The sequence below is a fragment of the Haemaphysalis longicornis genome, unplaced genomic scaffold, assembly GCF_048455015.1.
Source record: "Haemaphysalis longicornis isolate Haplotype H1 unplaced genomic scaffold, Haemaphysalis longicornis Haplotype H1 scaffold_1, whole genome shotgun sequence".
Lineage (NCBI taxonomy): Eukaryota > Metazoa > Arthropoda > Arachnida > Ixodida > Ixodidae > Haemaphysalis > Haemaphysalis longicornis.
The window spans coordinates 275,096,859-275,124,530 of record NW_027526203.1 but is presented as its reverse complement, the minus strand read 5'-3'; the positions used below and the strand labels follow the sequence as shown (position 1 = coordinate 275,124,530).

General features: G+C 46.4%; 1 protein-coding gene across 2 annotated transcripts in view; it reads left to right on the top strand.

Moving 5' to 3' along the window:
• Nucleotides 1-15,344: 15,344 nt before the first annotated feature.
• Nucleotides 15,345-27,672, top strand: part of LOC144146221 (rap guanine nucleotide exchange factor 1-like) — a 66,612-nt gene continuing 54,284 nt past the window's right edge. For both annotated transcript variants that reach the window (XM_077678196.1, XM_077678188.1), the window contains exons 1-4: nucleotides 15,345-15,607; nucleotides 21,732-21,940; nucleotides 23,626-23,798; nucleotides 26,595-26,739. In XM_077678196.1, the coding sequence (XP_077534322.1) occupies nucleotides 15,583-15,607; nucleotides 21,732-21,940; nucleotides 23,626-23,798; nucleotides 26,595-26,739 (552 nt within the window). In that variant the 5' untranslated portion in view covers nucleotides 15,345-15,582. The remainder of the gene's footprint in view (nucleotides 15,608-21,731; nucleotides 21,941-23,625; nucleotides 23,799-26,594; nucleotides 26,740-27,672) is intronic.

Here is a 27,672-nt window from a genome sequence, read left to right as displayed (position 1 = left end):
ATGTAGGTCGAACTCGAATTCGTCTGAAATTGTTCAATTGAAGTACCAAACAATTTGAAATACTTTGCATACATCCGTGCAAATATTGAGGTAAAGAATCTGTATATTTGGCCATGTTTGTGAAGCTGTTCATGCAACATTTATTAAATAGGTTTAATAAGGATAATGAATAAACTGAGTTTTACCTGGAAGTCTAAAGCAATATAAGAAACACCAGTTCGCCCAGGAATCCGCACTCGTCAAATACTCATTAAGGAACGATAATTACATTGGGGTGGTTCGCAGCTTTGCTTTTTAATAAATAGCCCATCAAGCTTTTTAGCACCGACATTTTAGGAATTATAAAAGTAACTTCTCTTTGAGCCCCAGCCGTGTGGCCGGCACTTTGTTCAAGGGACGAACAAAAGACAACCGACGGAAAAGTGTAGACGGCGCAATGGACAGCATGGTCGCACATATCGTCTTTCACTAACGCGATATTTGTTTACCACGCGGGAAAGGCGCCTTCGGGGCGTCGCCACAGCGGCGCCGGCGAAAGCGCGCCTGGCGCGCAACATGACACCTTCCAGGTGTGTGGCCTTGGACGGCGGTAGATGTAACTTATATAAAGGTATACATGCTGAAAGCGGCAAAGTAACCCATAACTGAGTAACCCTTACGTGTATACGTATATAAGGGTTACGAAGATATAGGTTACATTTGTACCTTATAAATTATAGGTTACAAAAATTCGAAAATGTATACCTCTATTAAGGGTTACCCAGCTTAGAGTGTATGCGCCGACTGGAGCTCGCAGCCGGGAGCTTATACAGTCCCTGCCGCACCTCATCTTCGAGTTCCTGGAATTTGCGGCAGGGAGGCCGGAGATGCTGGCTGCACTGCGGGGCGTCCGGCCACTAGACAGGCTGATGTGGCCGCCGGGCTGTGTCAGAGAGCGGGACAGAGTCCACGAGGCCCTGGGCTGCTACCTAGATGCATCAGGACGCATCCTGGCACTACGCTTCCTGGCCCAGTGTCTAGGCACCAAAAACTGTGAGCGGGGACCCCAGTAACTTTCTGTGTTTTTTCCTGACTTTCTTGGTGTCTGTGCGTGTACGTGTGCGTGTGTGTCTGTGTGTGTGTTGGGGGGGGGGGTCATTTTTAATATATTGTAGTCTATTTCTCCATTGCTATCTCTCCTATCCACCTTTCTGACATCCCCTTCCCCTTCCCCACACCAGCACGTGTTCCGGTGTCCACCCCTATAGGTGCGACAAATAGCGACTGCTGGTGGACCTTCTTTCCCTTTTTTTTTCTTGACAATAAATTCATTCATTCATTCTCTCCATGAATACTACGTAGCACTAAGCCAAACTCGAAGACAGCTCTCATCCCGCGCTCTTTTCACTCAGATTCTGTGCACTTGTATCGTTTGCTCTGGAGCTCACTTCTCCGTTTCGGGGCGACTTGGGATCGCTGCCGGTTGCGTACGCGAGCCGTCACTTTGGTTTGGATATGCCCTACCTTTGGCTCTGCTGTTGTGGGCCGCCGACTGCATTGCAAGCTCCCGCTCCTCAGAATCCGTCTCACGGCCACAGTCTAGTCCAGCGAACTCCGAAGCGGTTGAAACCGCTGCAGACTTCGCTCCTCCGGGCCGAAACCAGCCAGCCGTGTTTGAGGTGTGTAGTGTGCGGCGGGATCGACCACAATGGAACTCTCCTCTGCTCTTTCTGTGCCTTAAAGTTTTTAATCATTACTTTTCTCTGCGCTATCCTATTCTACGCCTATTGGCGGTGAGATGTTTGAATGGAAGAAACTTGCCAGTGCGAAAATGGCAAGCTGTACGACAGTACGAATAAGATTGAGTGCTTAAAGGGGCCCTAAATGGGCTTCCGAAGGTCGCCATTTCAATCGCGCAATCGCTAGAGTACCCCTTCACGACAACGTATACCAAATATTACACCTCTGCGTAAAGCAGGGGCCGCACAAACACGAAAAAAAGATATCACTTTCTCTCCTGGCTCACCAACCATACCTTGCCGCCACACTGCCGCGCTCTGACGCAGTTCTTTCTGCCTCTGACGCGCCTCTATGACGCACGAGACACTGCTCAGTGCGGCGCCGCGAACGCGAACCACAGCGACAACGCTCACCGTGCAACCGGAATCTGGTGGGCGGAGCATGCGCGTCGAGTGATAAAAAAAAAAAAAAAAAAGCGCGCGCAGGGCTTAGCGCAGCCAATGACTGCACGTAAATCAAGGAGGGTGATGGATTGCCCTGTTTCTCTCGGTGGTGTTGCGCCGGGTCGATGACGTCGTGGCTCCCATAGTGCTTCGGAGGAGCTACAGTCAAACCCGTTTATAGCGAACTGCAATATGCACTTCGATTAGTTCGATATATCCAATAGTTCGATATAGCCGAACCCGCCTATAACGAGCTGATTGTAACGAGTTCGCAATCCGCGGGAGCCCTCCCCCCTCCCCAACTCCACCATCCCCGCAAGCAGAAACGAACACAGTAAAGTAGCCATTACCACACCCAAAGTAATCCATCTATTGCGAGTAATAAATCTACTTTCTGCCCCAATTTCCTACTTTGTAAAGAAAGCGGTGATTTTTGCTTTCACTCTTTCATTTTGGCTGCTTCAACTAGCATAGCATTCTCTGCACGAAACATTGTTTGCACCAGTTCGAGTCCGCGTCCTCCAAAATCGAAGAAGCATTGGCGGAGCACATCGACTGCTGAAAGCGCTTCATTCTAAGCGTCGGACGGCTCTCACTCGCGACATCATCGGGAACATTGTCGAGCTCTCCCCACAGTTCACCAATGCTGCTGTCTTGGCCCGGACTCGCTGATTGGGCGGGTTCCGTCGTGAGTCCCGCGCGTCGGAAACAGTTACGGAAAGTGTCGGGTGTCACGTCGCTCCGTGCGACGCGCAATGTGAGAGAATGTGCTCGTATTTGCTAAAAATGTTTGAAAATGTTCGACATCGTGTATTTCCTGAATGGCGTAATCACAGCAAAGAAAAGGAAAAATATTTTGGAAATTCGGCATAGAGCAGCCCAGGGGGTCAACATGATGTCCACAAAAAATGGTGGCCATTGTAAGAGAAGGTACTTTTTCAGGAATTTTTTCACAGACGTAAGTTTGATTTAAACCCTGGAGGTAAAAGGGCCGCTAGAAAAAGAACAAAATTTTTTTTTGGACAAAACCACTTTCAGGGAGCATTGTGGGCCATGCGAGGATGACCCACAATTTTTACTGAGCAAATCCGTGATGGTCGATTTTACGGCTGGGACGTTTGGCATGGAACGACCCAACTACAAAACAGCGAATATGTAGAAAGCAAACAAGTAAACAAAAGACAACATCAGAAAAGGAACACTGCAGATGATTACAAAAAGTGCTGAGTAATTGCAGTCTTAAACAATGAAGGGTCTTGAATGGTTACAATGGAAGAGGGTATACGTGGTTCCGTTCAGCGCAGGTCACAGGTTCTGGGTAAAAAGACAGCTGAAAATAATTTCGTACGGCAAAAATGAATGGCAACCTTATGCTGGTGATCAATGCGTGAGGAGTGGTATGGTGATTGTGAAATAAGGTTTCGCCTCATTGATGAGTTGTGAAAGAATATCTTATGAAAAAAATGAGTAGTAGTAGAAAACTTTATTATAAAGTCAGACTATTTAGCTCTTACAGGGTGGTGCCCTTAGTCCAGGGCCCCATTTGCTGCTGCAATCCGTCTTGCCCGGTCGATCAGTCCGCGCTGGTCGCCCAAGGCTGAGCTGGAAAGAGCGGCTTCCCATCCGGAGGGGGAGGGGCTGGGTATAAGCAATTGGGCCGGGGGTTTGGGGCATTCCCATATGGAGTGGTACAGGTTCGGGTGTCCTCCGCAGGATGGGCATCTGTCTGGGTACATGGTAGGGTAGGATGTGTGCCGGAGCGAGAGGCTAGGAAACATGTTAGTTTGTAGCTGGCGCCATGCAGCGGCTTCCTCACGGGTGAGTTGTGTGTGGCGGAGGAAGTGTCCTACGGGAGGGTCTATAGTGTTGTAGTATATGTGTGTATGTGAGTGGGATACTTTCTGTCGTGTCTGGTTCGGGTTGGTCTTCCGCTGGCGCCCGGAGGGTGAGGCCTCGGGCTACCGCATGAACGCGTTCATTGCCAGGGAAACACGCATGCCCAGGTGTCCAGATTAGACGGACTGGTGGAATCTGTCGGTTTCGCTGCAGGATGTGATAGGCGGTCGGGGTACCTGATACGTCCTTGAGCATAATTTCGGCATACCTCTTGTGAGTCGGATATAATATTTATTGGGTTAGCGAGTGCTGGTAGCGAGTGCTATTGCACACTCTTCCGCTTCCGTGCTGTTCCCGGAGCGTATGGTGGCTAACGTTATCGTCTCACCCCTCCAGTCGGCTACCGCTGCCACCTTGGCATTTATGGCTGGATAGTCTGCTGCATCCGTATAGAGGGTGTCGGGGTTACTGCGGTGCAATATAGGCCTTAGCCTGCGCGGCACGCCTGCCGGCATGATGTTCTGGATGCATATTTCTGGGTATACCGTATGGGTGATACTGTTATTCTCGCTCTAACTTCCGGGGGTACTGGTTTGAGCTCGCGAGGGGCAAGTTCAGACGTCGAATACCCTAGTTGTCGGAGGACGTGTCTCCCTGTAGGAGTGCGTTTCAATATTTCTAATTGACTGATTTTTTGTGCTTCGATTAATTCCGTCGTGGTATTATGTAGGCCCAATCGTAATAACAGGTTCGTTGATAGCATAGGCAGGGATGCCAGTCGCCGCCTTTACAGCGGGGCGGATTAGGGTGTCCAGCTGCTTAGTCTCTGCCTGGGTAAGTCGGTGGTAAGGTACATGATAGGTTATGCGGCTTATGATCAGAGCCTGCATGATGCGTAGTACGTCCGCTTCTTTAAGGCCGTGGCGGCGGTTGGTTATCCTTCGGATCATGTGGATTATTTGATTATTTTTTTTCTTTCAGTAGTCCCAAGGTGTACGTGGCCTTCGCGTTCGTTTGCACATGCAGCCCTAGCAACCGTAGCCTGCCTACTCTGTTAACTGGCTCGCCCTCGACAGAGACCGTAATGTCGGGCGGTGGGTCGGTTTTTCGGCGGCCTTTTCTGACTATGAGCAGTTCTGATTTTTGTGGGCTGCAGGTTAGTCCCCCTGTCCTTGCATACTGTTGGGTGGCGTTCGCTGCTTCCTGTAACGCGTCTTGTATTTCTCCATCAGAGCCGCTGGTGGCCCAGATGGTAATATCATCCGCGTACAGCGCGTGTCTGATTCCCGGAATGGCATCTAGGAGGGAAGGGGGGGGGGGGGGGGGCAGTCGGCTCATGGCTAAGTTAAACAGCATTGGAGAAAGAACTGACCCCTGTGGCGTGCCTTTTCCTTCTAGAGGGATGGTGTCTGAGCGAATGTTCCCCACCCCTATTGTTGCTGTGCGATCTTTGAGGAATGCTCGTACGTAGCTGTACGTTCTTCGGCCACACTTGGTTCCTGCGAGGTTGTCGAGTATAAGATCGTGAGCCACATTGTCGAAAGCGCCCTTAAGATCTAAAGCTAGTATGGCTTTCGTTTGTGTGTTGTTAATTCGATCAATAAATTCTTTAATTTGTATTAGTACATTCTGTGGGGTAACCCCGGTCGAAACCCAAACATTGTGTGCGGCAGTGGCGCGTGTTCGTCTAGGTGTGGTTGCAGTCTAGCTAAGACGATAGACTCAAGTAACTTTCCCACGCACGACGTGAGGGAGATGGGCCGCAGTTGTTTTAGGGACTGCGGCTTGCCCGGTTTTGGTATCATGGTTATATCGGCATGGCGCCACTCTTGTGGTAGCGTTCCCTCCTGCCAGTGGTATTAATAATATGCGGTTAGTTCTTTTATCGACATGTCGTCGAGATTTTTTAGAAGATGATATTGTATGCCGTCTGCCCCCAGCGCAGTATTTCTTGTTATCCGGTGGAGTGCCGCTCTGACTTCTTGCTCTGTTATGTCCCTGTCTAATTCCGTGGTCTCCGCGTGTGGATAGTCTTTGTAGGTTGGTGTGGCGCCAGCGCCTAAGTAGGTGATCCTTAGCTCCTCGATAATGGCTGCTTCGTCCCCGGGTGTCTGTCTCAGAATCTTTTGAAGAGTTTTGCTGATCATTGCTTTTGTTTGATTGGGATCAATAAGGGTTCTAAGCAGCGCTCACGTTATAGCCGTGCCGAGGGATCCCTGCATGCGATCGCAGAAGTTTTTCAAATTATTTCGGGTCAGTTCCATTGCGTAATTTTCTGCTTGTGCTGTTATTGCGGCTATTCGCTGCTTGAGCTTTCTGTTATGTTTTTGCCTTCGCCATCGTTTTTGCAGGCTGTTGCGGGCATCCCAGAGGTGCATCAAGTGCCGGTCTACATCCGGGTGCTCCGGGGGCGTATCTATGACTTGTTGTTTCGTTTAGGTCTGTTTGGAGCTGACGGACCCATTCCTGAAGAGTTACTCTATTTGTTTCATCATCGCCTGGCTCGTTATCACGTTGGAGCTCGCGCAGTTCCCGGTACTTGTCCCAGTCGGTTATTTTTACTTTGCGCTCTTTGATTTTCGTTCGCGCTGCAATAAGTTCAGTTTCTACAATATTATGGTCACTGCCTAGGGTCTCGCCTAGATTGCGCCATCCCTGGTACCTTAGATCTTTGACGAGTGTCAGGTCCGGGCACGTGCCCCGACTGACACTGTTGCCCACTCTTGTCGGCTGTGTGGGGTCAGTTAGGAAGTCGTGCCAATTTCCCCCGGACAGGTAAATCTGGTAGTTCAAGGTTAGATTTCATTTGGGATACGCTCGCTGTACGATAATAATTCGAACAAATAAAACGAACTGAGTGGTTCTGAACGGATTCTAACATGGTGATTAGTGTGTGCTGCACGGGATCCCATTATGCGGAAGTGTACTCAAGTTTTGGGCGAATTAGTGACCGGCATAGCAGGATTTTGAGGGGAGCGGAACATGAGAAAAGTTGCGGCGCAAGTAGCCCAGCATTCGATTAGCATTATTGCAGATGTAGGCAACGTGTGTGTGTGCCAAGATAGGCTATTGGTAATGTGAACGCCGATATACTTACATGAAGAGACATGCTGGAGGGGGACTGCGCTAATTGTATAAGTACAAGCGGTAGAAATAGATCGCCGGGTTATTGCATTGCACTTACATTTGTTAGAGTTGAGAGTCATGGGCAATTTATTGCACCAGGTTGAAACAGTCTCGAGGTCAGCCTGTAGGAGTGTGTTATCTGATTCGTTCGTTATTTATCGGTAAAGGATACAATCATCTGCGAATAACCTTATAGAGGAGTTAATACTGTCAGAGAGGTCATTAATATATATCAGGAAAAGTAAAGGGCTTAGAACGGAACCTTGTGGGACGCCAGATGTTACTTCAGAAAGAGGTGAGTCACAGTCATTAGTTGTTACAAACTGAGTGCGATTAGTCAAAAAGCATTCAATCCGTTTAAGTATGGGTCAATGTTTAACGTACTAATTTTTAGCAGAAGTAATTGATGAGGTACTACGTCGAAAGCTTTTTGAAAGTCAAGAAAAATTCAGAGTGCAAGTGAGCCGCGATATAAAGCTGTCTTTGGTGAAATGTAGAAGCTGGGTTTCGCATGAGTAACGTTTTCGGAATCCGTGCTGGCAGGGAGCGAAGAAAGAGTTATATTCTAGGAATGAGACAGATTTGAATAAATTATATGTTCTAATAGTTTACAAGAGACACTGGTTAGGGAAATTGGCCTGTAATTGAGAGGAGACTGTGTGTTACCCGACTTGTGCAGAGGGACCACCTTACTCACTTTCTGGTCAAGCGGAAAGGTAGAACACTGAATCGATTGCGAAAAAATTGAGGACAAATTAATTGATGAATACACTTCAGTATTTTTTAGGAACTTTTGGTTGATTGCATCCACGCCACAAGATTGTGAATTAACTGTTGCACTCCGACGGCATCAATGGTCACTGGATACATCGGTAACGAATCCCGGCTAGGCATTTGTGGCAATGCAGAAGCAGAACAATTCCAAAAAGAAGTAACGCTAAAATAATTTAAAACAATGAAACCGTCTTCACAGCAAACTGGATGCCCGTCTGAATTTGTAAGCGAAATGGTTTTCTTTTTACTAGGTTTAGCAGCTTTCCAAAATTTTGAAGGGTTGGTTGCAAGAAGTGAGGGACCCGCCGCGGTCGCTCGGTGGCTAAGGCGTTTGGCTGCTGAGCACGAGGCCGCGGGTTCGAATCCCGGCCGCGGCGGCCGCTTTTCTGATGGAGGCGAAAAGCAAAAACGCCCATGTGTACGAGACTTCAGCGCACGATAAAGATCCCCAGGTGGTCAAAATTAATCCGGAGCCCTCCACTACGGCGCGCCTCATCGCCTGCGTCGCGTCGGCGCGTTAAACCCTACAATCAATCAATCATGCAAGAAGTGAGGGAAGGGTGTTATTAAGAAAAAAAACGCGCCTGGCTTCCTTGATAGCTGTTCGATAATCGGAAATGGCGGCTTGATACACGTGCCAAAACACGAGTCAAATACTCTGTTAATCGAGTCATAATCACCTCGCGAATATTTTCTTTTGATTTTCCGATTGTTTGGCCGGCGCCTTAGAAAACTTGTTACATTGGAGGAAGTAGGGCCCGTTTCGGTCGGCTCCATTTAAGTTGGGTAAAGTTCTTCTTCGCAAAATTCAACGAAGGATAAACTTCCGGTTGAAGGTGTGCTTGACGCAGAACAAAGTAGTGACCAGTTTATTTTGGGGTAGTTAAAGTCGCCTAGGAGAAATACAGGTGTATGCGGGTGCAGTTTAACAATGTCGTTTAAAGCATCATGCAATTGCTCGCAAAACAGGGTTGTCGTGCTCGGAGGGTGGCAACACCCACAAATTATGACATTTTGATAATTTACGCGGGCGGAAGCGCAAACAAATTCTAAGGGTGATGCTATTACTATTTGGCTAGAAACTATATATAATCAGTTACGGATATAAGGACACCGCCACCTGGTGATTCGTCTCGATCCCACCTGTAAACTGTATAATTATTTTCACAATCGAACACCTCTGCACTTGCAATGTTATGGGTAAGCTAAGTTTCGGTTACGACTACCACATCAGCTGTTGTTAACAACGCTTCGTACGGTAGAATATAACAATGAGTAGTTGCGGTAAGTGGCCTAAGGGTAGCCCATGTTGAAGGCTGGGTGCCCAGTCTCAACCATAAAGTACGCGGCTACCTTAATTTTGTGAACATTTTAAGCACTACGCAATGTTTCAAGCATGTGAGGAGGTGAAAAGTGAAAGCTGAAAATCGTCCGGGGCCCACCTGAAAAGAAACGGGCACAACAGAGCCCAAGGAGTCAAGGACGCTGGTTCGATTCCCCGCCGCGGCGGCCGCTTTTCTGATGGAGGCGAAAAGTGAAAACACCCGTGTGTTCGAGGTTTCGACGCACGTTAAAGATCCCAAGGTGGTCAAAATTAATCCGGAACCCTCTACTACGGCGCGCCCCATCGTCTGTGTAGCGTCGGCGCGTTAAACCCCACAATCAATCAATCAAACGGGCGAAACAGATTCGTTACTGATTAGCTATATCATCTATAACATCTTTGCGCATTCGTCGAATGAAGTCAGACCGTCTTCAAGCACTGCCCTAGCCTTCGCTTCAAAACAGAAAAATAAAAAAAAAATACTCGGCGCGCTTGCTTTTGTCGTGCGGCGAGCTTCGGGTCCGCGGTTGTAGGAAGCGTGAACAGAGCACTCCGGAATTTAGAAGTGAAAACAATGCTGGCTACTCTATACGACAACGCATTCGTAAACCCATGAATCACGCAGAAAAAACACCATCCACACGAATGTTCTTGCGAACACCACGCTGCAAACCACGCTTCGCGTCGGGAAACGCGCCGCCCGCGCCAACGTAACGTTGGCCCGCGCGGCAGAGTGCAACCGCACACGTGGCGTCTAAGTAGGGACCTTAGTGGTAGGGACCATATTAGTGGCGTCGGAGCTGCCGCGCCGCCGTGCGGTCGAAAATCCTCTCCCGCCCCACTTGCCCTACACCCAACGTCCATTCCCACCCATCAGTCGTCACGCTTGTTGGGACTCGGGAGTGCCATCCACCAGACCTGCCACCCCACCTAAGCTCCCGCATCGCTTCCTGGGAAGACTGACGACTGAACCCGGGTCATGGCGTGGACGAGAAGTCGACGCAAGAACTTCTGACAGCCCACTGCCTTCGGGTTAGTGGGGGACTCTGGAAGATCTACAGACCGGCCGTCGCCTAATGAAGAGACTGCCACGACGGCCCGGACGAGGGCTGATAATAAAGTATTTTTCTCTCTCTCTCTCTCATCTGCCCGATGCATACACTGTAAGAGAGGTAAGTGGGGTTCTGTGGGTGACCGAGTCAAAAGCTGCTTTTATTCGTCTGATGAGACAACGGAGATTGTATCAGCCACATCCGATTTGCGCTTACGGAAGCCATTCATAAGTTGATGCATTTGCTTTGCAGAAACCACAACATCCTTTTTATGCATCATCTTCTCTACCCATGTCCCAAAGCAGTTGAACAAGGGCCATAGGCCGGAAAGAGCCAAACACGTGTCCGGCCGGCCAGGCTTTAGAATAAGGGTAACTCGCCAATTTCCAGGCAGGGGACAGTTCACCGCTCATCCAGGAGGAATGGTAAAGCTCTAGAAGACGGAGTGGCCGTGTAAAAGTGCGCTGCGAAAAGCCCGCGTAACTAACGCCATTCGGACCAGGGGCGGAATTGTGAGTTGTGTACGTTTCAAAAATGTCAATTTCACTCCATTCAAATCATGACGTAGCTGCGCTTGCGAGGCATCTGTCAAACGACTGCAGGCACAGAAACCAAGACCCCGCCTTGCTTTTGCTGCGTCACATCCGGGTCTGTGCTTTCAGCCAAGTAGGACTCGCTCAAAATGGACGCTTTGAAACGGACATGATATGGACAAAACAGGAAATTTCGCCCCTGGAGTCGAATGCGTATTCACATCAGGGATTGCTCGTTTATGTACCACAGTATCATACAGTTCGTTTGAGGTGAAAATTTGGTCAGGGACTGGTACCGTTCATTCGGGGGCTTGAGAAATAGAGGTGTACGGCCTTTTTCAAAAGGGAGCGCTTGTGCAGTGAAAGGGCGCTTCCATAACCCTTTGACAACATTCCAGATGCGCGGCAGAGATACGCGCCAGATATGCGTCAAGTAGTTCCTCCATCGGTGCCGCTGAAACTTGTTTAGATGGCGAGTGACGCGCCAGTGTGCTTGCCGGGAAGCTCGCAAGCCTTTTAAAGATTTTGTGCGGAGGTCCTTTCTCTCCACGCGCCTGCGTATAGCACAGAATCTTTCGCACTCGGAGTCATTAGACGTTAGATAGCGATGCTCCAAGGCTTGGGGTTTCCGGAAAACAGTGAATTATTGTTTGAAATATTTGGTCCTTCTGCAGTCGTAACCGTCATAATATTGCACGCAGGTTTCGTGAAGTCATTCCAGTATGTGCACGGAATCCTTTCTTGCTCGATTCAGCGCAAGAAAAGTCACGAGTCTAAGGAAAGATTCACGAGTTGATATAGGGATCGGGCAATGGTCACTTCCCTTGTTTCTAAATCGGTCATCGGTCATATGCACCACAAGTACCATAAAGTTGGTTTGAGGTGAAAGTTTGGTCAGGGACTGGTACCGTTGTTTCGGGGGCTTAAAGGGACAGACAACCGATTTTTGTCGCGTATATGTTCTCTAGCTCATATGAAAGCCAGCGTTTTATATAGCCCGATAACCACAAGGAATTTCTAAACAAACTGGCGGAAATAATTTTAATTTGGCAGCAAACTTCCTGAAATCGGAAGGGTGGCGGTTCGTAGTGTCGAAACTTGACACTACAATATGTGTCCCTGTCACGTGACCTGCAAACCTAGCAGCTACTGTAACTACTGAAACGTTTATTCACGTATTGAAAACCTTTTAACACAAGTATTTGTACAAGGTAAAATTGCATATGTATTTCTAAACACTATTCTGAAATTTTTAAAGACACGCCACCCGCCGTCGCTGGGTGCCTCTCAGCATGCCTCTCAGTGTGGCTAACTGAGCCTCCTTGCCCAGAATCAACGGCAGCGTTCAGTAAACAGACCCAGCGAAGGAGCTTTGACGATTCTGCCTGAGTCAGGGGCGTTTGTTCTGCCAAAATATTTGATTTCAGTTTCCGAATACGCCAACGGCAGCTTAAAAAAAGAAACGTTGCGCCCGGGGAAATCGGACTTCCCGCCTCCACAACGTGAAGTCAGATTCTCCCTATCGTCTATCCCAACAGATGGCGCATTCGTGCAAAATAGGCCGTTGCATTAAAAAAACACATAAATGAACAGCAAAGCCTGCGATTCAAACTTTTTTAACTGGAAACAACTTTTTAAATATCGTTTTTTATTTCGCATACAGACAAAAGTATGTTGCCGAGCTACTCTATGTCATGGTTGCCAGCATTAGTTTTGGGAGGGACACATACGGCTCGTAGATCAAAAAATTCGATTTAAAAAGTTCTAGGGCGTTATCAGCAAAACCGTTCCTCGTCAAGGTGCTTTAAGTGATGCCCTTTCATTTGGGATAGAGAATATATACTCGACAAAAATCGGTTGTCTGTCCCTTTAAGGTGTACGGCCTTTTTCAAAAGGGAGCGCTGGTGGAGTGAAAGGGTTCAGCTGCATGGCTTGCTTCCGTATCCCTTTGACAACACGCCAGAGATACGCGCCAGATATGCGTCAAGTAGTTCCTCCATCGGTGCCGCTGAGACTTGTTTAGATGGCGAGTGACGCATCAGTGTGCTCGCCGGGAAGCTCCCGAGCCTTCTAAAGCTTTTGTGCGGAGGTCTTTTCTCTCCACGCGCCTGCGTATAGCACAGAATCTTTCGCACTCGGAGTCATTAGACGATAGATCGCGATGCTCCAAGGCTTGGGGTTTCCGGAAAACAGTGAATTATTGTTGGAAATATTTGATCCTCCTGCAGTCGTAATCGTCATAATAGTGCACGCAGGTTTCGTGAAGTCATTCCCAATTCTTCCAGTGCCCTGTCTCGGTATCTACTCTGTTGCCCTGGTGGTCCACCGGTTGTCTCTTCTTACTCATTACATGACCAGCCCAAGTCCATTTCTTTTTCTTAATCTGAACTATTACATCTTCTGCTCGAGTTTGCTTCCTGAAACAGGAAGCGCGTTCCCTGCCACTGAGGTTTACCCGTATCATTCTTCGTTCCATGGCTCTTTGCAAGGCCGACCTAAGTTTGCTTTCAAGTTGTTTAGTGAGGCGCCAAGTTTCCGCTCCTTACGTCATCACCCAGCAGCACGAGTTAGTTGTATACTATCTTTTCAGTGACAGAAGCAACTAATTACTTTTCATTATTTGGGAGTGCTTGCTGAGAGCACCCCAGCATACCTATGCTGCACCGGATTTCTTTCTCGTTGCTTGGATTAGCACTGACTACTAGTCCAAGGTGGTTATACTATTCTACTTGTTCTATCGTTGCGTTACATAAGATGAAGAGGGCACTTTCAGCATGCTTATTTATTATTACTTTAGATTTATTCATATTTATTCGTAGCCTCACGCCCAAGCTTCAGTCCCTGAAGCATTTTTTGCAGGTCTTCTGTCGACTCACCGAGGAAGATAATGTCGTCTACAAACCTCAAATGGCTCAGGTATTCCTCGTTTATCCGTAATCCTACGTTGCCCCAGTCAATTAAGCTTCCTAATTACCCCCTCCCCCCCCAGACACGCTGTGAATTTTTTTGAAATGGTATCTCCCTGTCACTTCTTTTCTGATCGGGAACTTATCGCTTTTCTTGTGAAGAGTTATCCTAGCCGTGTATAGATCATATGCCGTCTAGGAGGCTAGCTTGTCTCCTCTACTCCCTGGCCTTTCAATGGCCTTTCGGTGCTTAGTGAATCAAACTCTTTTTCATAGTCTTTAACTTCCATGTAAAGGGGCTTATTATATTCCGCGGATTTTTCTATTACTTTATTGATGACATTGATGTATGTTGCATATAGTATCCTTTTCTGAACCCAGCCTGACCCCTCCTTTAAAAGACCCACGGTTATGCCGTCGTCACCTGCAGCTTTTCCTATTTTCATACCCTTGATGGCCTTTTCTACTTCCTCTAGGGGTACATCGCGAGCTAAGTTTGTAGGCTCAGTAGTACGTCGCTGACTTAAAGTGTGGTGTAGAAGCGTTACTTTCATTACCTCCTCCATATTCTAAGTAATATGTTAAGGCCGACCTCCATGCAGCGAAGTTTCTCGGCGAACTTGGCGCGGCGGACGCCGTGGTTTGACGCGCCGCTCAGTTTTCGTCCACCCAACCTCCATGCAACGTGACACGGCGAACGCCGCCGACGGAAGACAGGACAGGAAGTACAACGAAGTACGAGGCTGTGATTGGCTGCGGCCTCAAAATGCAGTTTGCCGCTTCCGGTCGCGTTCGCCGCCGCGCGTTCGACATCTAGCTCGCGTAGATCGCCGGCGAACAGCCGTATTTTCGACGCCGGCGGCAGAGCGGCCGCCGCCGGGCGACGTTCGCCGCCTTTTCGCCGACATTTCGCTGCATGGAGGTCGGCCTTTACCCCGTTCGTCTCTGAGTGCATGCACTTTTTAATTGCTTTTAGGCTTCCTCCGCTCTCCAAATTCCTCGATCACTACCATGTACGCACGGACGCCGTTAGTTTTACTTCTGTTGATCAATTTCGACAGCTCCGCCAACTCAGTTTGATCCACCATGCTCGACAGTTTCATGTTCTTACGTTTAGCTAATAAGTCCCTTTGTTTTCTGAGATATATTTGCCAGGTTGCTTCTGACAGGCTGCTTCTCCCACAGCTGCATTGGAAGGATCAAAATCTCCGTGATGAACAAAGTACGCTGCAGAGAGGCATTTTCCCAGCTGGGTAAGTAGCAGTGACAATGATGTAAATGTTCTGTCAATAGCAACTGCTCTTGCTACTCAGTTGAAAAAGGAAGTACGCTGCAGTACGATAATGTACCGATTACAGCCAAAGCAGCCAAGCCACCGACCTCACTCTCCGTGGCCTTCCACTCAACACACTCAACAGAAACAAAAGCAGCGTGCGCTCATTCATGAAAATAATAAAACTACGCTTTAAAGATTAAAAAAAAATTCGTATATATAAAAAATACGTTTAAAAGCAAATACGGCAGCAATTCGCACTCGTATTTAGGGTTACATTCAGAATACTAGTTACGGTTTCACGCATTGCGGCTGGCTGAAAACCGAAGCTTCCGTGCGTCGGCCGCTCGGCCGATCGTCTTTCGCATTTTGAGCCTCGCAACAATGGGTTCTCTCGTCCGTGCGTGAGCGAGTCGAAGGCGGCGATACTGGCGATCCTCGAGTCCTCGAGTGGTGTGGTGGCAGAGGGCTGATGGTCGACGAACGAGGGGGATGCTTGCATTTTTAAACACCATGAGACTCTTCTTTAGGGTAGGTTTCCTCACAACTCTCGAAAAACGATGTTAAAATGCCTGTGAAGATTGCGCTGGCGAGCCATGTCAAAGAAGCCAGACAAGCATGGTAAGCTTTCCTTCTCGTTGCAGCCGTGTTAAACCAAAAAAGAAAAAAAAAAAGAGGATAATTATTCGCGATGCACAATCTTTTTCTGTTGTTATATTTATAAGTGATCGCCGTACACTATGCACGACACAGTGGCTGCGGGAGACAACTTGTATAAACTTGGCATCAGGGCGCACCGTCGATCGGATGCCTGTTACACCTTGTGTTTACATATTCGATCGCGCTGCGCGTTTTGTGAATGTTTGCTGTGCACGTCCTGCCTTCTTTCTCGTTAAAATTTGCTGTGTTTGTCGTATTAGCCCACTTTTTATACATCTTGTAATCCGTCTGTGTATCACACGTAACTCGAGAGCGCTTCGAGCGGATCTAGCCCACGCGAAATACTACAGGAAGGTGAATCACGCCAAGAATGTTTCAGAGGTAACTCTACTATTTGTCTTGACTCCGCTAGCGGATGGCAGCGCCCAGTTCAAACCGCAACAGGCGCAAACTAAACGGCATTCGTAATCACCTCGGCACGCGTTCCGTCGTTTCAGAATTCTCGGGCGCCTGTTTGAACGTAAAAAGTTGTGCAAGCAGCTACTTGCGCGTGCTCTTGGGGCGAATTACTCATATCCGTGACGAGAACGTCTCGAGATTGTCAGTGTCTACTGCAGTCGCATTTCGTTCCCTTTTGTACGCCGATCGGGAGCTGTGCACTGGTGACCTGATTAATTTAATTACTGGCCCGACTGTCAACATCGTGTCTCCCGGTTCTAACTACAGTAATCGGTGTGCGAGTAAAAAAAAAAAAAAAAGAGATCGGTGGTATTGTTTGGAAAGGAAACGCGCCTGATTCGCATTAGGCTGTGTGGTGTCTGAGGATCGCACGACCCTGTCCTGCTGATGGCAAATGGAAGACAGAAAAGAAAAATAATAAGCTAGTGCTCATTCTTGTCCTGACAATATGTGCGAACTGTTCTCACTGCTGTCGAAAGCTGGCCCATTTAAAAGCGGACTAACTTCTTGCAGTTCGGGCCGCTGCGGCTATGATGTGGCACTGTGTGCAGACATTTATTTGACCAGGTATCTCCCAATATAAATGTATATATGTATATACATACACACGCGGTGTGTGTGTGTCCGTGCGTATTTATGTCCGCCGCTGCGCTTCTAAGCGTCACCTATGTTGTCGGAGTCAAGTTCATAATTTTCTGTGAATAACATTTCGCCTTTGCTCCGAGCCTCACTTTCCCAAAACTATTGGTGGGCTTCAAATAATAGCCTTTTTGAAGTTAAAGAAATACAGCTCAAGTAGTACGCACCACTAACTGGATGCAGTCTAACCCTGCGTATTTATAGCGATGCTTGCACACATGCAACATGTAAACATGCAAAATGACTGCAGTGTATGTCTTGTCTGCTCCTGGGCAGTGCTTGCTGCAAACGTAAATGGGTGCGAGGTAGTACACTCGTCGGGGCACACATGGGCACCTTCCTGTGAATGTTGTTAATTTCAATTGTTAGGGCATGTCTTCAGTAAGTGGTAAAAACTTGTGACAAGGTTCTTTTCAGTGACTAAGGAGAGCCCTCTGCAACTCAGTAATCACTTTAATCACAAACAGGCTTCACTAGTCCTCAATTTGTTTGAGTTAGGTGTTTGGATACAGCACTGACAACGTGTCTAAGATAGCTGTATTCCTTCACTTTTTCTAGCCTTTCATTACCTAGGCATTCATGTTTTTCTTTAGCCCTACGACCGAGCTTTCTGAGTGCAGATCTTGAAGCATCTTTGCAGGTTTCTCCATACTCGCTGAACTAGACAATGTCGTCCACAAATCTCAAGTGGCTCGAACAGTCTCCATTTATCCTTAACCCTTACTTCTTTCAGTCAGGTACCCCTTCCAAACCGGCTGCAAATAGTTTTTGTAAGGTTATGTCTCCCTGTCATATGCCTTTCCTGGTGGAAACTTTTCATTCTTCTTGTGAAGGAATATCTTGCCTGTGCATTTCTTGTGTATGTCCTCCAAGAGTCTTATGCAAGCTTCCTCTGTTCCCTGGTCTTTTAATGCTTCCAGTACTGCAGCGAGGTCTGCAGAATTAAATGTTTTTCATGGTCCATAAATGCCATGCTGAAGAAATTGCATGGTGTGCTCTTAGGAGTAGCTTCTGTAAAGAGGCTTCTTTTGCAGCCGCCAGTGCGGCAATGTTGTGGCAAAAATACTTTGAGTTTATGCGAGGAGTGATAAGAGTGCTCTTATCTCGTAGCATCGAGGTTATTGCTGCGCTTCTCTGGTGGGCACTTCCCTGTTACTTCTAGGACTCATTCCTTGCCCTGCCACCACTTGTACGGCTGTAGTGTCTAGTCACGGTGTAGCAAGTAATCTTCATTGATAGCCGGAAATTTTTTGTAATGACTTGTGAAGTAGGTGAAAAGAGAGTAGGAGATAGGTCGGTGGGAAACTTTGGAATGGGCACCCGCAACAGTCGAGGATATACACTGGTTGGATTTGCCGAGAGGAATAACCTGAGGTTAATGAACATAATCTTCTACAAACAAAAAAATAGGAAATGGACATGGAAAAGTTGCAGCCCTACAACAAAAAATGAAATTGACTTCATTTTAAGTGACAACCCAGGTATTATGTGGGACGTAGTGGTGCTAGGCAAGATTTGGAGTAGCAATCATAGGGTGGTTAGGTTCAAAGTAAATCTGAATCTCAAGAGAGAAAGAAGAAAACTCGTGAAAAGTAAGAAACCCCGCATGGAGTCAGTCAGAGCCAGGACGCAGGAATTTAAAATTGCCCTTCAAAACAAATTGGCGCTTTTAAATGGGGAAAACGAGGAAAGTGTAGACAGGCTAGATGACAATCTAACAACGGCAATCACAGAATCAACTGCAGCTATGGGAGAGACAGCATGTAGGGAACAAGCTGGAAAACTGACTCAGAAAACAAAGGAACTAATTATGAAACATAAGAGAATGAAAGTGTCAAGTGCAGCGCATCAAAGTGAATTAGCAGAGCTGTCGAAGTTTATTAACAGAAGTAAAACAAACGACATTCGTACGTACAACATGGCAGTGGTCGAGGAAACTCAGGAGAGAGAGGGAAGTTTAAAGGCAACTAAGAAGAAGATAGCTATTGGCAAAGACAGAATATGTGCACACAGAGATGAACAGGGTAGCCTTACACACAGCATGGACGAGATAATAAAAGTAGCAGTTTAACTTGCCTAGTCCCGCTAATAACTCGTACGAAATAGAAAAGGTCATCAAGGGCATGAAAAGAGGAAAAGCTGCAGGTGACGATGGCATAACCGTGGGTCTTTTAAAGGAGGGAGGAGATATTGTACTGGAAAAGCTTGCTACACTATTTTCAGAATGCTTAAGGGCTCTAAAAGTGCGCATAGCCTGGAAAAACACCAACATTATTCTGATTCACATGAAGGGAGATACCAAAGACCTTACGAATTAGAGGCCTATCAGCCTACTCTCACTTGTATACAAGCAGCTTACCAAAGTTATAGTTAGCCGCATAGGTGACAGCCTGTATTTCCAACAACCCAGAGAGCAGGCTGGGTTTAGGAAAGGGTACTCAACAATGGATCACTTATATGTGGTCAATCAAGGAATAGAAAAACTTGCAGAGTACACTAAACTCATTTACAACGCATTTGTGGACAATGAAAAAGCATTTGATTCAATAGACACTGCAGCAGTGTTGAAAGCGGTAAAGGACCAAGGAATAAAGGAGACCTACATAAGACTCCTAGATGACATATATGAGGGATGTATGGGCAGGATAATCCATCATGAGCAAAGTGAAAGTTCCCGATCCAGAAGGGGGTGCGACACGGATCTCGCCAAAATTGTTCGCAGCATGTCTGGATGGTGGTATTCAGGAAGCTTGACTGGGAAAATGCAGGGTTATGGATAAATGGAGAATAGTTGAACTATTTGAGGTTTTCAGAATGCCTGCAAAAAAGAACTAAAATCACAAAGCATTGTCGTGGGGCTAAAAATAAATCTGAATAAATATAAAGTAACGATAAATAAACATGCTGAACACGCCCCCTTTAGCATAGGTAACAGAACACTACAAGTAGAACAATATAACTACCTTTGCCAGGTGGTCAGTGCTCATCCCAACCACGAGAACGGAATCCGGCGCAGAATAGGAATGGGCTGGGGTGCATTCGGCAAGCACTCACAAATGATGAAGTGGAAGCCGCCTCTGTCCCTAAGAAGAATAGTATACAACCAGTGCGTGCTGCAGGTGATGGCGGATGAAGCAGAAACTTGGCACCTTACTAAACAACTGGAAAGCAAACTTAGGTCAATCCGACGGGCCATGGAGCGAATAATGATAGGAGTAACACTTAGGGACAGGAAATGAGCATCCTGGATCAAGGAGCACACTCGTGTAAAGATATCAGTTCACATAAAGAAAAAGAAATTGACTTGGGCTGGCCGTGTGGGGAGAAGAACCAGCAGGTGGACCACGAGGGTCACAGAATGTATAGTAGAGAAGGGCCAGAAGAAGGGGAAGGCCATTAACTCTATGGAGAGACGAAATAATAAAATTCAGAGGCAAAGAATGAACTCGGAGCAGCGCAGGACAGGAGTGGGTGGAGGGTCAGTGGGAGAGGCCTTTTCCCGGCAGTGGGCCTGAATAGGCTGTTGATGATGCTGATGATGACTGGTTTGAATATATTTTGCTAACTGCTGAAGTAGACAACGCAGTGTTCCTTATAGGCATCAGCACAGTGCAGTAAAATTGCTATATAGCAGTGTCGTAATGCCAAGGAATAGTTATTGTTGTTATCAGTTATTAATAGCTGTAACCAAGTTATGAAGGGAAAAATAGTGATGCAAGACTTGAAGCATTTATTTCACAAGATGGGCAGAAAATTCGGTCTCGAATTGGGGATAGCTTGGTGAACTCGTACAACTTTATTTCATAGCACTGCATTAAAAACAGGAAATGAAAAAGGCTGGTGGAAAGGACACACTGTCGTTACTATCTCCCTTTACTTTTGCTCTTGTTTTCATTGCACTGTTGCAGAATGAAAATTTTATAGTTTTGCTTGTTTTACACCTTGCCAACTTAGGTTCTTCTGAAGTGAATCTTCATTTCATCAGTTTCATTGTGCTTCTTGGGGATTAGGGAACAGTAAAACAGGTAAAAAACATAAGGCATTGTGCTGCTGAGCCCGAAGATGCGGTTTCGATCCCAGCTGTGGCGGCTGCTTTTCAAATGTGGGCCAAAAATGAAAACGCCTGTGTGTCGGGTTTTCGCCACATGTTAAGCGTCCCCAGGCGGTCGAAATTGATCCGGGGCCGTCCACTATGGCATGTAGCCCAGGTGTGACTTCGGCATGTTAAATTCTCAGAATGTGAATTTTTGTAAAAAAACATAGGTCATGTTTTTCTGCAAGTTGGCACATTCCTTTGTTCAAACTTGCCCAATTTGCTCAAGTTCAACTGTTGTAATTTGACATTGTATTTTTCACCATTTGTTTGTTAATTTTTGTCTGACAGGTACTTAGCACTGTTTTTTCTTTAACAAGTTTTCCATTTATTGAAGCTTGTCTTGTGGAACATCTTTTTTGCTGTTTCTTGCACATTTTAAATTTAAAAATCTCTCACATGTATTTAATGGTGAGAGCAGGGAGCACAAAACAAAACTTTGTGACAAAGCAGTCAAGCAAATTTATTTTGGTCTGAGCGTGTTAAACAGACACTTGAGTCTGCTTAACTTTTTGTTTTAACTGAAAGATCACATCTTTTGTAGCTCTTTTAGCCTTTGCTCAACAAAAAGGGATGCCTTGTTTAGAAATAAGTAGTTTAAGTGCTCTCCGTTTTTCCTTCCATTTTCACCACAATGTTATAAAGAGACACTAAAAGGCTGAATAACTTCTCGCTTTAACTGAATAATTATACATTTTGTAGCTCTCTCCGCTTTTGTTCAACAACCAGCGCTGCCTTGTTAGTTTGCAGCTCATTTGAATTCCTGAAAATGTGCTTGTTGTACAGGGCTTGTCACTGCTGCTCGCTCTGTGGCATGGGAACGGGAGGGCCTTGTGGCCGACCATTAGGAGAGTGTCCGCCTTGCGTCAGAGAGTGTCCGCCTTGCCCCTGCAGAGCTGGGCCGTGCCAAAGGGAGCCGGCTGGCCCGCCGGGCGCGCTCCTTCAAGGAGGACATCCTGGGGAAGATCCACCAGATGCGGACACCCAGCCGGGCAGCCTCCCCCCAGCAGGCTCACAAGGCGCGGCCCCGGGCACGGGACACTGACCAGCTGGACGCCCCTCCGCCCACCGGTCCCGTTAGCCCCGCAGGCAGCCCCAGCAAGGTGAGCCTTGGCGGGATGTCCCTCTTATCGTCACGGGAGAAGCATCATTGGCTTTGCAGTAATGGACTTTTCTTCGAGCTGTGGAACTCTGCGCACATCCATCAGTGTTAGTTGTGCCTAGCTGTGGCAGCATGGACCGGACTGCAAGAACCACGAAAGTGGTTAAAAATCGCAAAAAAAAAAAGGTTCCTGTGTTGTTCTTAACCATAGCTAAACACTGATTCTCTGACTTGTCCAGTCTTGGCTTTATGCATAAAAAATACCACATCATTTCTTAAAAAGTCTATTTCACCCACTGCTTGAAGATGCAACGACCCTTATTATTTGGAAGCATGAATCTCAGAGGGACTGTTTGCTCACACCAGTAACCATTTGACCAGTCAAGTGTTTATCTTGAAATCATTGTGGAAGGTGCATCTCTTACTGTTTTATGACTCAAAAAAGAATGGTTATGCATGTAGAGGGCAAACTTGTGCGCAGAAATTCTTCCCTTTAATTCCATGTTGGGCTCGAAAATTGAGCGTTTGTTTACTGGTCATAATTAGCTAGTTCAAAGTGCACTCGTAAACATTACAGAATTTCGGGCTGCTGTCAATACATGGTCAATACATGGCCAAGGCTTGCTTGGATACCCTACTCCAGCGCGGCAGGGCCAGGGTAGCTCCTATCTAGGCCAATAAAAATCTCTCTCTCTCTAGCCTCACACTGAGTTTTATCTAATTTTCATAATTACGTAGCTCACAGTGAAGTTGTAAATATTGTGGGGTTCCTGTCTGCTGTCAATACAAATATAGTTATCGCAATACTGCTTCACTGGTCATCCTTCTTCACAAAGTGGAAGGGCACTGAATTTTTTAAAAATTTCACGGGCTTACCAGCCTAGCCGTAGAAGCAGGCAATTGTTCTAATTAACTGCTTTCATTGTGTAAGCCAAAAGCCTCATTTTGGGTGCCAGATGAAGACGATCCCGTGAATGCACTCCTGCTTCACAAAATGGGAAGGTGAATGGAGGCTGACCGACTAATTGTTTCGAGAAAGGCTTTTATTGCTTAACGATTTGTACTGCATTTTCGCCAAACCAGATTCTCGAGTTTCAGAGTCCTGGAACCTCTTAGAACAGCTGATGTTAACCCTTTGAAGTATCTGGTAACACATTTGGGCACACTGAATTTTGATATGCCATTTGACCTACAGGCTTCAGTGAGCAGGGGGGTATTGCTCTCTAGAACCTAACTGCACGCTCTCATGTGTTCATTTTAGGGTCGTTTAAGTGTCTTGTTTTAAAGTTGATGAGCAGAAATCAATGTAGCTGAGGTTACCCCCCCTCCCCCTAACTGTTGCTCTTTAATCCTGCCTGATTGAACCCTTTGGAACAAGTTGCAGTCTTAGCCATTAATGAGTGTCAGCAATGAGTAAAAGCAGCGAGCTATAGAAGGTGCATAAGCTATGCTCATGGCACAGTGGTTGATGAGCATTGTTATGCAGGTGAGCTATACGTGTTCCAGGGTTAATGCTAGAATCAGTGCCTTGTCTAGGTTGGATGGTAGAGATCTTCATGGCCCTGGGAATTATTCTTAAGCTACGAAAGGGAGTTAATTGCAAGTTTCTTGTGTGCTTTTAGCAGGGAGGAAAGTGTTGCCCTGCGGGAGGTAAATTGTCCTTCATTCATTTGTGCACTTTTACAGGGCGATTCACAAGTGAACAATGACATGAAACAAATATCGAATGCCTTGCGGTACTTTCAAGATTCGGTCGAGAAGAACACTTTGGGCCATCTGCCTGGTTCCGCCAGCATTGTGCTTGAATATGTGTTGCATCTGATTTCGCTCCTCAAGAAAGACCTAATCAATGATCAGAGGTGAGTTACGTTGCATGCATGCCCTTTTGCTTCGTTCCTTCTCTACGGTGTATTTTACTGTGATTACATCATTTTATTCATCTGTCAGCTTGGAGCAACATTCAAGATACTGCTGCTAATTTTTTTATTAGCAGCACTATTGCTAATTGCTCATGCAGTATAATCTCGATGCGAATCTCGGGGTGTAGCGCAAAATATTCTTATCAAGAACAAACTAAACATGCACAAATATGCCAAGAAAATGCATAATTATTTTCTCTGTTTGTACCTGCAGAAAATTGTTACACTTTCCGTGTTTTTGTTGTTATGGTTGTTGTTTTTTGACTTATTGAAATCGTCGAGCATGTATTCTGAAAGGTTTAAAAATGCGATTTCTTCTTTTATTGTGTTAGCTGCGCAATAAGCTCAGATTACCCTTTCTTTACACACTTTTTTGGTTCTCAGTGCTGGCTGTGCTTGGCCTCCTCGGATTTTTTAATACAATCGGACCTCGTTATAATGAAGTAGTATCGGGGAAGTAAATAATTTGTTATATCCGATATTCATTTTAACAGTAGAGGTAGAAATCGGCTCTAACAAATCAACAATCTGGCTTTCACAAAAATCCTGGATACAAAAACACATCATTCCAGGGTTTGAACCCACTATAAACGAGGTAATCCTTGCCTGTCTCCTTGTGGCATTTCACACTAAATGGACCAGAACATGAGAACGGGAAATTACAACAGAACAAAGTTCATTTGACAAAACACGCCTGCATTCTTATTTATTTGAAGAAGGATGTGATCTTCGTCTGGTGGCTTTTCACAGCACTGAGCAAGGTGAAGTTTCTCCACGGTGTCCATGCACGAAAGAGCCCTTTCTACTTCTGCAGTTTTGGACGTTGGTAGTTTTTCCAAGTAGGTTCTCAGCCTCCTGGTCATGTCCGTGGCGTACGCGCTGGTAATCGGTGGTTCACTTTCACCTTCATCATTGCTCTTGCTGCTGCTGTTTTCCTCGGGCAACATGATGCGATCCACAATTTCCTGATCCATCAGCTCGGGTGCCACGAACAAGTTCTCATCGGCAAAAACAAAGTCCTCAAATGCAATGCTGGGGAGTGCCAATCGATCCCAAGTTTTGTCCAGCTCCACCAGGTCTTCGGGTTGAACTTTATCTTTGACAGCAGGCAAAACAACATAGCAAAACAAAACAGGCTCCACCTTTTGTCGCCACATGAGCTTCCACAGTTTTCCTGTTCTTTTCATATGTAGGTGGCGCAACCAGTCAAGTGCGGTTTTGCGCTGAACGACCAAAATTACTGCAATTTTTTTAAACGATTAATAAAAATGGTTGTGCTATCTTTCAATTTTTTTTCATTTTGTTTCTTTTTTTGTGCTATCATTTGAGTTTTGAGCCCTGCACAAACCAAATATTTCTTCAATACAGCCGATATCCCGTGCGGCTCTCGCGGTTTCGTTATAACAAGAATAAGTGTCACTGAAATAAAGTGGGACCAACCAAAATTCCTATTAAATTCGCTATAGCTGATAATTCGCTATATCAGTGTTTGTTATAATAATGTTCACCTGTAGGTGCGGTGTCACAATGTCTTTGTCACAAGCCCTCCTTCACCACTCGCTCAGCTGCATCAAAGGTTGTCATAAAGGATATTGAGCTGGCAGAAGTGGTAGGAGAAGCATATTGGCAAGTAATCAAAGTGGACGGGCTCTATAAAACGATCCTTTTGGCTTCATTTTTATGACTGAAAATGGAAGCTTCATTATTTGGGGCAAATAAAATTCCCTCTACTCGTTGCCTGCAGTGCATAAAAAGTGGCAGTAAGAGCTATGTCATCTCAGCAATATGTGACCAAAACGACCGGGAGGCTGTTGTAAGATGTGATTGTTTTCAAACTTCAATTTATTATACTTCTGAGTTAATCAGTGCCATGGAACTGGCTAGGATTGTCGTTTTATCCTAGCAGGCTTACATACTGTGATATGTTTTAGGAACTTTGCATTGCAACGCAGTTTAGAGCTGTTTTCTGGCACCACTTCCAACCACTGAATGGCTGTGAAAGTGGGGAGTCACGTTTCATTACTCGTTTTAAAATTGCAATTGTAATTGTGTACAGTAGTGAACAAAATGAACTTGCCATGGTCATAAGAGCTGTTATCTGCCAAACATGGTAGAATTCGTTTTCATATAGTATGTGTATTAAAACATGAGTCAGCACCATTTTTCAAGACGATATTACTGCCATTGAAACCCTCGCTGATTCATATCATCCCTGCTGGCGTTAAAATGCATTTGTAATATTCCAAATTCAGCCTATTGTACGCAATGCACTTTGATCAGGAAATTTTTCGAGGCTGCGTCATGCTAAAAATGATATCAGCTGTGATTGTATCATCGAGATTCAACTGCAATAACTGAATCTGTTTGCAGCGAAGGAAGTGAAGCCTGTCATCGCGTAAGTTCTAAAGAAAGACTTCTCTAAAACACATTGAATTACCTTTAGTGTTTCTTCGTTGAACTGAAATGTTCTATCTTTCACTTGTTTTATGGCAGCTTACTTTTCATCAAATATCTTGTATTTTTGTCTTGCATAATATTGCCAAAAAAATACTAGCTAGCTTCCTAAATTACTTTGCATTGACGTAAATATTTGGGTTTGGCATATAGCATTCAATTCCTAAATTAAGCCTTAGCATGAATGAAAACATTGCCCCAAATGCAGTGTATTGGTGTCAGTGCCTTTGCTCAGGCCTCACTGCATTGCCAGTACTGCACATTCTTTTTGTTTTCTTCCAGTTCTGTGCTCATTTCTACAACCAACCAAGTCTACCAGAGCTTATCACGGTTCATTGAATGGGCTGATGATGTCATGCTGAACAGAGAACGCGCAACTATGGAAGGTGTCAACCAGGTTGTCCAATCTCTCCAAGATTCCATCAAGGTACTTTTTCTCAGTTTATCCTGACAACCAAGCTCCTGTAAAGGTGTGTGCACAAGTTTCGTTTTTGTGTGGGTATTCAAAAACGTTGCACCAATCAACAACAAATTGTTGTGCGGCCACAGAAACAAGTAAAATCGTTTTACCAATGATTTTTAGGTGCGAAGCACCTTAAGACCGCGCAATGTCCGTCCGCCATCCGACGGGGTCTCCCCAAGACTACAGCGAGCTACACGAGAGGGCACTACGTGCAAACATGAGTACAGCGAGCTACACGAGAGGGCGCTACACGCAAACACGAGATCACATTCAAAACAAGCAAGGCGTCGTTTCACTTCGTTTCATTTCGGGCCAATAAATCACACCATCTCCACGCCGTGAACGATGTCGAGGGTGTGAAGCACTGGGACGCGACTTGTCTTGCATGTGGTGTTTATCATTTACAGTGCACTTACTGCACCCCAAATCATTTAGTAAACTTTGAGTGCATCATAGTGCACGGGCGATAACACTCATCCACACAATACACACAACTTGCATCCGAGTGCTTCGTATTCTCGGCATCGTTCACGGCGTAGAGATGGTGTGATGTTTTTTTAGATGCGACGCTGAGAGGAGCATCTCTTGCCAGCGGCCCTGTCCTGCGTCCGTCGTCGTCGGCGTCCGCGTCCGCACAGCTGCGTCTCTCCTCCGCTCACCCCCTCTCCTCTCGCCGTGATAGCGCGCCCTCTCCCCCAACATCTGTGGCGCGCGCAGTGCGGCGTGCTCTCACTCCACCGGTGGGCGGTGCTGCGCGCGGCGCAAGCGCGCTGTGCGCATGTGCAGCGTCCTCTCTCTCCACGGTCTCCTCTCCTTCGGGCGCGCTGCGCATTAAGCGGAGTGCCTCTCTCTCTCTCTCTCTCTCTCTCTCTCTCTCTCTCTCTCTCTCTCGCGCGC